Source organism: Zingiber officinale, chromosome 4A, assembly GCF_018446385.1.
Source record: "Zingiber officinale cultivar Zhangliang chromosome 4A, Zo_v1.1, whole genome shotgun sequence".
In the NCBI taxonomy this organism is placed as follows: domain Eukaryota; kingdom Viridiplantae; phylum Streptophyta; class Magnoliopsida; order Zingiberales; family Zingiberaceae; genus Zingiber; species Zingiber officinale.
In genome coordinates, this window is record NC_055992.1 from 11,873,119 (window position 1) to 11,883,586 (window position 10,468).

The window sequence follows — 10,468 nt, forward strand, 5'->3', positions numbered from 1 at the left end:
CCGATCGGCCGGTGTGGCTAATATTATTTGGTGGTCGGAATGAATGTCGTAAGTCCGAGCGAGACGCAACGCGTCCTCCTCGTCGAACCGGCTTTCCATGGTCGAATACCAAAGACCCGGAGCACCGCCGGTCGGCTGTGAGGTGTTGGTCATGGTATAAGGCTAGGGATGGACGCGCGATGGAAGGAGGGAGAAATAAAAACAGGGAAAGAATGCGGGATGATGAAAGAAATAGCTAATAAAGAGAAAAAAGGAGAGACAGCAAGGAAAAGGAATCCTTACGGGCAAAGAAGATGATCAAAGGGGGCTGTAGAGTCGTCGGAGAGCTGAAACGCAAGGTCGCCGGAAAAAAGGAACAGAGGGATGGCTGGAGACGATAAGGTCGAAATGCGGCGAAGAGCTGGGGTCGGGAGCTTTATAAGGGCAACCGCGATCAATTTACACCGTCCGATCTAGGTCGTCGATATCGAGGTCGTCATCTAGCCGTTCATTTCAAACGGCGGCTGTTCCATCGGAAGTGACGCCACCGCCATACGCTGACAAATGCACGATCGCCACGTGTCAGCAGGATACTGGCCGCATTTAATAAGCTCCCCTTACCGTGCGCAGAGCACGTGATGGGTAGTAGGGGAGAGCATCGGACATGGATTCCAAGAGAACATAAGGCACGGACAAGATACCGCCGAACGGATGAGTATCCCTATGCCTGGCCGAGCGGCCTAATGCAGTGATCATTGCTCAGTCAGATCGGCAGTCCAGTCAGTCGGACTTCGCCTCCTTCGATTAGACTCGAGGGGAAGGCAAGTGATCCGGTGGTAAGAGCCCGGGACCCCCTAACGAGGGGTCAACGCCACGTGGAGGTCAAAAGGCCAGGTGATCCGTCGAAGAAGGGTGAGCCGACCGGACTCATGAGAAAAGGGCAAGCCGATCGGTCTGCCAGTAAACATCTGATAGTAAAAGGCGCCCTGACAGGGATCGGGGTTCCGACGCTTAATGAAACAGTAAATAATGACCGAGCGGAAGGCCTAAGAGAAGGTAGGACGTAATGGGCGCGCCGCCCGGCCGGCGCAGGGAATTAGGGCCGTCCGGACGGCGCTCTTCGTCTAGCCGGCCGGATGGACGTCCTGGCTGGCGGTGGGTAAATAGGGACAGGAACATCTGCTGACAGTCGTCAAGTCGTATGGCTAAGCCATACTCCTAGTCTGACAACGGGGTGTCCTGTTGTCCCATCGAAGGCGCGATGGGACTGTTGCAGTATGACGTCAGGTAAGCTTTCTGACAAGCACATACCGAGGTATGGGCTGCAGACACGTACACGCCTCGGTGGGCGTGTAGAAGCTCTTTCACCGCTCTATATAAAGAGCCGCAGACTTCGCCAGAGGTACGCGTTCAAGACCTTTGGAGCCACTCTTTTCACTGCTTGCTTGCCTGACTTGAGCGTCGGAGGGTCGCCGCCGGGAACCCCTTCCCGGCTCGACTTCTGTGCAGGTTCGCCGGAGCTTCGTGAGACTAGCCGGAGATCTACATCGGCGACTCGGAGAGCGCCACGTGCCCAGCGTCCGTTGATTCAACGTTCGGACATGATCAGTACATATATGAATTTTATGAGTATTTTTATTAAAAAAATATAATGATAATTCAATATATTTTTTTTCTACTAAGATTATTATTAAAAATGATAAAAAAAAATAAAAGAAAGGGTACAATTATCTTTTATAAGATTTCTTATTGTTTTTTACTTTTGGTAAAAAGGCTAAATGTTATTTTTTAAAATATTGAGGAATAAAACGTTAATAGAAAACATTCGGATCCTTGTCCCCAAATTTCTATGTTTTTGTGTCCCCTTATCCCCTTATCGATCGGTCGGATCAGAGTACATTTGTCGATCGAACGGATCAGAATATATTTCAAAGATGTCGTGCACATCATGAAGATAGTGTACACATTTTAAGGATGTCATGATATTTTAAGATATAATCTGATTCGTCCGATCGGTAGAAAATATGGGGATAGAGAAATTTAGGGATAGATGATTCGAATTGGATAATTAAAAGGTATTTATCATAAGAGGGTTTTTTTTTAAGATTAAAAATAAAAATAGAAGACGGCTTTTGATTTTTAGTGGTTTGTGGAGGAACTGAATTTCGTTTCACGTGGTTTTGTAGGAGCCGCTGTGAAAGAGGACAAGAGACGACGACGAAGGCTCAGTGACTGTAAAAAGGAGGTTCGCATTCCTTGGCACGCAGCGATTACTGTGAGTGAAATGGTGGCACACAACGACGCAGCTTTACTTGTTCTATGTGCGATTCAATGGCCACCACATCCTTCGCCTTCACCTCTGTTGCCATCAATAGCCGCTGTTGCTGTTGTACCACTTGCACACCCATCGGTTTCCTTTGTGTTTCCACTCTGCCGCCCCCGCCGCCCCCTCATCAATTTCTGCTGCAGAGTCTCCTAGACCCGCATACTTGATCCAACAAAAGTGCCGCATCGCTGGATTCAAAGGTCGGTTCCCTAATCCCCTCTATTGTAAGTGGATGATCGATGGATTACTCTTGTTGCAAAGATAAAAACTTTCTCTGTTTTTAATGAGATTTAAGACGCTTTTGGGGTTTTCGTCTTTCGTATTTCTTCTTTTTGGTGGCTAATAATTTCTTTCCCCCCTTTTTGTTTGTGTGTGTTTATGTAGTTTTGCCTCCGTGCTGTTGTTGTAACCAGTCGTGGGATTTGTCTTATTTACTAGCTTTACAATCTGTTTCCTAACTAAAGCTATTTGGGAATGCATCTCTATAGCACTGTGGGCTTTTGGTATTGAAATATAACAAATTTGCTTCGCAACTGTGGAATTTTGTTTCGAGATGAGTGAGCTTTCTAATTATGCAGCCTCAGACTTCTACCACAATCATGCTGCCTAAAAGTTCATGATCTCTTTCTTTAACTTTTACCAATGGACAAGAACTGTTAATGCTGTTAAATTTTTTAAACATAAAACATTCTATTTCTACCATCTAACTTCAATTTCAACTGAAATTTCTATATTAACAGACTGGTGAAGCATACCAATCATAGTTTGGGTGCTTATCAAATAAACTATAGAATGGAAAGTGGAACGAGTAAAAGTAAGGTAAAGCGTCATGTGGGTAAATATGAGCTCGGACGCACAATTGGGGAAGGGACATTTGCAAAAGTTAGGTTTGCAAAGAACATTGAGACCGGGGAACCTGTTGCTATCAAGATCCTTGACAAAGAGAAGGTGCTGAAGCACAAGCTAGTAGAACAGGTGTCTTCTAAATCATATTCACAATTTGAGATTCAAAATGCTGCATCTATATATATATATATATATATATTTATTTATTTCATACACAAGTGGATAGGTTTTCATTTTTCTAAAGTTAATAGAGCTGAACTGTGCTCGGAGGTGAAATACCAAACAACCAAAATACTAGTAATAAAATCTGCTAATGTAAAGTGCTAAGTTTTTTTTTTTTTTAAATAAAAAGGATTTTGATTGGGCTGGTTGTGCACCCAATACTTCACTAACTACATGGAGGTATACAAGATGAGTACTCAACCCTTGCTACTCGCCTACACCTAAGATGAGGAAACCGGTATTGACACCACTCTGATATTGAAACCATCTACCAACCTTGTCTTTGACTATCACTATACCATGTGCACTTGTCACTAGATTTCATCACCGACCAGTTTTGCACAGGAGATTCACCAATACACACAAGAGACCTCCACATATATAGCACATATTTAGATTTCCAAACAGAAGCTTAAAGTTACTACTAAACTAGCTTCCTAGCTGCCTTAACTGCTCTATATATGTGATCTTTGCACAAGCAGGTACTCTTGCGGACCACAATTCTATCAATTCAGCCCAGAACCAAAGCATGCTTGTCAAATTTGGATTGGTTAAATGGGAAATACTACTGCAACAAGTGAGCCAAACTATATATAGCCATGGATGCACAATACAGTTATAGATTCTTTGCCTCCTTGTCAAGCACTGAACATCAACTTCCCAGCCCTTCGTCGAAGGAGAACTTTGAAGTCCAATTGAGAAGATTAAGCGAATCAACATCCAGCCCACACCTTCTGTTTATGCAGGAGAAAAACAAATGTGGACCAGTTTCATCCACATGGCCTCCACACAGCACACAAGAATAATCTTCTGGTTGAACCCTTTTCTTTTTTAGATTTCACCTTGTGTTTAACTTGTCATGTAAAAGTAACCAAGTTATTACCTTACCTGTAATTTGTGAGAAAGATTGCCAAACAAGCTCTGCCACCACCAGGAGCATGGGATAAGTTAATTTCAACAGGAAATTTATATTCATATCCCATCTCCAAATGACCTCTGAATCCATCTGCCACCTTCAAAAGTGCTAAGTGGTATATCAATCTTTGACGTAATTTAACCTTGCTCAAAGTTACCTCATTTTCTTATTGAATATGATAATAAGCATGAGAACTTGAACACTGATATCTTCAGCTAAGAATTGCAACACCTGTGAATTTAAAGTTTGGCCGACTATAGCTTTTTATTGGCAAGGAAGAATTAAAAATGAATATAGATCCTCAGCTGTTGGTGCAATTTAAGATAGATTAGTCTTATCTAAAACTTGAACCGATTATGTGTGTCTCATGTTTTTTTTATTCTCTACTCATATTTGTATTACTTTAAGACTATACCAATCCCTTTGTCTCATAGTTATCTTTCTACTAATGTCAAGTTCTGCATATGCAGATTCAGCGGGAAATTTCCACTATGAAGTTAATAAAGCATCCTAATGTTGTTCGAATCTATGAGGTCGTCTTCTAAAGTCTTTCCATAATATCTGTTTTTTTTACTTATGAAGTAACATTATAAAATTATGTCTAAGATATTGTGTCTGCAGTTATGCAATATGTATATGGTGTGATCTCTCAATTATGTCTATGGTTCATCCATACTATTAAAGCTTGAGAGATTTATGGGAGTAGATTAGAAAGGAAGTCAGTACTGTGATTGTGATGTTATCCATGTACACTTCTTTTGTTTTAGTAATTAACATTTACATTTCCTATAAAAAAAATCTTGAGAGAGTCCATTTCATCCCAAAATGTTAACTTATGTAGATCTCTTGATATCCACCAACGTTGGTACTATTGGTGCGATGATATTATTATGCCTTTGTTGATTTTCTTCTCTTTGCACATCTAACACTGCTTAAACAAATGTGAGCTTGTTTATATAGATTTGAAAAAATGTTTGAACTAGAAATTTATATTAGCATCTATTTTTGAAGTGTCATTACTAATTGATTTGTTAGCTAATGTTTGTTTCTCTAATTCAGGTGATGGGGAGCAAAACAAAAATTTTCATTGTACTTGAATTCGTTACAGGAGGAGAGCTGTTAGATAAAATAGTAAGACAGAACTTTGATACGTTTCTCTCTTTCAAATGGAAATGGAAAAAGCCAAAGGAAACCATGATATGCATTTTATCTAATTAGGCACTAAGGATTGTCTTCTTTGTAAAATACTTACAATGCACATGTACATGCACAGGTGTATATTTATCTGAACAATATCTGCTATATTGTCTTAATTTTTTTATCTGCTAATGTTTCTAAAACCCAACCATGAAGATAAACCATGGTAGGATGAGGGAGAGCGAGGCCCGGAAATATTTCCAACAACTAATTAATGCTGTTGATTATTGTCATAGCAGGGGAGTTTACCACCGTGATCTGAAGGTACATCATATACTGCTTGAGGTATCGTGATTTTATGATAATTCAAATGAACTATTACATTATTTTATCAATACTTTGCAAATTTTCAGCCAGAGAACTTGTTACTTGATGCTTATGGGAACTTGAAAATTTCAGACTTTGGCTTAAGTGCATTATCTCAGCAAGTCAGGGTAATCTAACAGTCATAAGTTAATTTTTTATAACTATTTTCTGATTTTAAATAGATGCAATATTTGAATCATGTAATCATTGTCTGTATATAATAATTGTTTTTTAAAAAATTGAGTGGATGTAAATTGTAAGGGCATACAGATGTTATAATCTATTTCATAGAACATTAATTTGATCCTTCAACTTCACAGAATTGTGAGTATGAAGTGTTAAATCTTGTAAATCCTAAGCCGCATGAATTCTAAAAGCATACAAGAACTTAGATATAGGAAATACAAAACAAGGATCTAGTTTCATCAATCTACGGCATAAAAATAAATACATAACTAAAATTTACAAAGAACATGAATGCAACGGAATTGCCATTATTCTTCATGTGGTACTCTTGAACCCGAAATCCTGCCGAAGAAGAAGGGGACTGGTCTTCCAGAGGAATTAGGTTGACAGCTTCAAAATCTCTTCACCAATGGGAGCAAAGAGAATGGTCAAACCCATATATACTATGGACCCGCATCCGTTATCAACCCATCAATAATAACGGAGCGGCTAGAGGGTTCTACACATCTAAATCCCACATCCATTAATAAAAACCCAATAGCTATTAATTAGATCACCAACGGGTTTGCTTCTTAACGGCATAAATCCGCATGTTAACAAATTACATGTCAGTCCACCAAAAAGAAGCTAAAATCCAACAAATGGCTTAAGTGCATTATCTCAGCAAGCCAGGGTAATCTAACAGTTACAAGTTAATTTTTGATAACTATTTTCTGATTTTAAATAGATGCAATATTTGAATCATGTAATCATGGTCTGCATATATTAATTGTTTTTAAAAAATTTGGGCGGATATAAATTGTAAGGGCATACACATGTTATAATCTATGTCATAGAACATTAATTTGATCCTTCAACTTCATGGAATTGTGAGAGTATGAAGATCTACTGTATGTCTGTATGTACATTCAGAATGGAAATGAGCTATTCTATCAATAAGTGTAAGCCCTCAATCATGAATTCAAAATGATATATTGCTTACCTAAAATGAAGAAACACTCCATTGATCACTAATCAAGTGAAGACAAACATAAAATTATTAATTTTAGTAGATAAATTATTTCACAGTTTTGATGGTATTTAGCATGCATTCTGTATGAATAGGAATGAAACAATGACATCGAAGTTTTTTGCATTCTGTCCTTTTGTTAGACAATCAGGGGTCTAGTTTTTGCATGAACTATTTTGTGTTTCATTATTCTTCTTTGGTGAGTTGTATTCATCTGCAATAGGCTACACCTCATATGTTGGTAGATCCTTTTGGATTCAGTTTTTATCCTACTTTTAAATTTGAAGTTGCAATGGTGTTAATTCCAGGGTGATGGCCTGCTTCATACTGCCTGTGGTACTCCAAACTATGTCGCTCCAGAGGTGCAGACAACTTTGACTTTCTTTTTTGTTGCTATTGTGCCCTAGTTTTAAGGAGAAATACTGTATATAACCAGTTAAATTCATTAGGTTCTAAATGATAGAGGTTATGATGGAGCAACTGCAGATTTATGGTCTTGTGGGGTCATTCTATTTGTACTGCTAGCAGGGTACTTGCCTTTTGAGGATTCTAATCTTATAACCTTGTACAATAAAGTAAGCTTTTCATTACTGCATTCAAGTATTGTATTCCTTTGCATGGTTGTGGATTCTGATCTTCTTGCAGATTTCAGCTGCTGAATTTACATTCCCAACCTGGTTTTCTTTGGAAGCCAAGATCTTATTGACAAGAATCCTAGATCCAAATCCAATGACAGTAAGTCATCTTTCTCAACCCTGAACTTTAGGTTATAGTGGTTCTTGAGTAAACTAAGCATCCAAAGTATAGGAAACTATGAAGGATTGCTTATCGTCGAACCTCTTTTGAACTAACAAATTTGTAATACTTTTATATGTTTCTTTACACAGAACAGATTTTGTCGACTTTTTAGTTAGCTTAGCTGACAACTATTTTTCAATTTACTAGATTGACAACATTATACGTGACTTGAATGACAGCGTATAACAGTTTCTGAGATATTGAAGAATGAATGGTTCAAGAAAGGCTATAAACCCCCTGTGTTTGAGGAGACATATGAAGCAAATTTGGATGATGTGCACGCTGTTTTCATGGATTCTGAAGTAAAAAAAAATCGCCAACAGTTCTAGCATAATGTTCATTCTTTCTCAGTCAAAGTCAGATATGACATTTATGTTTTTACAAAATATGGTTGGGTCTTTATTACAGGAACACCATGTAAAAGAAAAAGAAGAGAAACCAACAATGATGAATGCCTTTGAACTGATCTCCATGTCGAAGGGGCTAGATCTTGGCAATTTGTTCGATGCAGAACAGGTTTTGATATGGAATTTGTTTCGTTGGTGTTGCATAACTTTCATTCAACTTATGACTGTCCTGTTTTTGGTGTATTTGAAAGCTTAATAAGGCTTATGCTGTTTGATCCAATTTACACTGTATCAAGTTGCCCACATTTACTTGCACTAGACATTTTTATCTCAATTGTAGCTTTGCGTTATTACAGGAATTCAAAAGGGTAACGAGGTTCACATCGACATGCCCAGCCAATGACATTGTCAGTAAGATTGAGGAAGCCGCAAGGCCACTTGGATTTGATGTTCAGAAAAAGAATTACAAGGTCTTATAGTTAGAAATTTGAAATGGCATACTTGTAATCTTCTACATGAACCTTTTAGAACCAGTGTTCATCACTGAAGAAAATGACCTTGAAATATGACCATTCTTTTTATTGTTCAGATGAAGCTGGAAAATGCAAAAGCCGGGAGGAAAGGAAATCTCAAAGTTGCTACTGAGGTACAATTGTCACATGAATATAATTTCTTTTCCCCTCTTTTCCTGAAGAACATTCAAATTCTTTTTGTTAACTGTGTTCCATGGAAATTTAGGTATTTCAAGTGGCTCCATCACTCCATATGGTAGAGGTACGAAAAGCTAAAGGCGACACTCTGGAATTCCACAAGGTATTAAATGAAACCCAAACTACTCATTTGGTTAGCCAAAAAATTATTTTGCCCATATAATTACTCTAATAATATGAATTTTTCACTGCAGTTCTATAAGAATCTGTCTAACAGCCTCAAGGAGGTAGTTTGGATATCTGAGGAGGCAGCACAACAGCAAGAGCAAGATGCTTGAAGCCTCAATAACTCCATATAATACAGATGAATCTCATTCTAGAGTGCTTGTTATATGAATTTTCTCTATTTTGCTTCTATGTTTGCCCATTTTATTTGACATCGGAGTGAGTTGTGATTCCTTTATTCTGTTTTTTTTTTTTTGATAAAATCCTTTATTCTGTTAAGCCACTGATAATTGTTTGTTTTCTGTTCCAATTTTATCAGATGTCCATGAATCTATAAGGTATTTGCTAAATTGGAACTGTTTTTCTCGTTTGAATCCTGTAATCCTGGTCACAATAAAGGAAGAGGAAAAAAAAAATATGCAACCTTCTCATTATAGATTTTAATTAATAGTTTAGAATCAGATTTTATGCAGTTTATCATAAAATTTATATCGTTTATGACAAAATATTTTTTTATTAATGATAAATCAATTGCTCATTATGCATTATTAAAATTCCCAAAAATATTAATTTTTAGTTAAATTATATGTAATGAATATTAAATAATTTGATTCGGTAAAATAAATATTAGAGTAATTGTGCCTAGAGTATAAATAAAGGACACATCACTATAAGAAAATTGTTGCAACGGAATTAAATTTCGTTCACTAATATTCTGTTATTAATTAAAGATTAAATTTTAATAATTTTAATTCTATCATTAATTAATAACTGATAAAATTTCGATTGCTAATTTGGCAATGAAAATAAATTGAATTCGATCTTTAAATTAGTAGCAAAATTTATAGAGATCCTCTAGTCCGTAAATATTGGACCATCAAATTTATAAGGATCCTCTAGTTCGTAAATATTAGATCATCTCTTGGTCTAACATTTGTATTGGTAGGAGGTAATGACTCTCAATTGTTGAGATCAGATCTTTTGTCTCAAGATTTCCATATCCTCATGTCCCCTTGTCGATCGAATGAACTAAATTATATCTAAAGAATACAGTACATATCACGAAGATGTCATGACCATCTGATCGACAAGGAGACATGAAGACACGGGAATCTTAGAACAGAGGGTCTGATTTTCCACATGTTTAACATGTGAGGGTCATTATCTCCCACCAATCTATCTTTCTTGGTCTAAGAGCAGACTAAGAAAGATGGTCCAGAGGATCTCATTCTTAATTTTGATAGCTAATTTGCCTTGTAGTTCACGAGATTAGATCTCTATCCCAAGATTCCTATATCTCTTTGTCAATCAGACAATCATGATATTCTCGTAATACACATTATATCTTTGAAATATGATCTAATCCATCCTAGGACAGAAAATCTGATGTCATAGTTACTCTGGTAAGCAAAATAGTTCTTGTCATTATTCCTTCTTGATATTTTGCTCTAATTATTCTCC

General features: G+C 37.4%; 1 protein-coding gene across 3 annotated transcripts; it reads left to right on the forward strand.

Annotated features, from left to right (window-relative positions):
- Positions 1-2,171: 2,171 nt before the first annotated feature.
- Positions 2,172-9,317, forward strand: LOC121969553 (CBL-interacting protein kinase 32-like). Of its 3 annotated transcripts, none has more exons than XM_042519701.1 (15): positions 2,172-2,505; positions 3,046-3,280; positions 4,760-4,822; positions 5,349-5,420; positions 5,643-5,771; positions 5,840-5,920; positions 7,296-7,349; positions 7,437-7,562; positions 7,633-7,722; positions 7,965-8,087; positions 8,194-8,301; positions 8,489-8,602; positions 8,722-8,778; positions 8,871-8,945; positions 9,037-9,317. In XM_042519701.1, exons 2-15 carry the CDS (start codon positions 3,098-3,100, stop codon positions 9,118-9,120), a joined length of 1,359 nt encoding a protein of 452 aa, XP_042375635.1. In that variant the 5' UTR covers positions 2,172-2,505; positions 3,046-3,097; the 3' UTR covers positions 9,121-9,317. The 3 variants fall into 3 exon arrangements, with proteins under 3 accessions (XP_042375635.1, XP_042375637.1, XP_042375636.1); XM_042519702.1 differs by having other exon boundaries at positions 2,176-2,505; positions 5,643-5,750; XM_042519703.1 differs by lacking the exon at positions 3,046-3,280 and having other exon boundaries at positions 2,174-2,505.
- Positions 9,318-10,468: the final 1,151 nt, after the last annotated feature.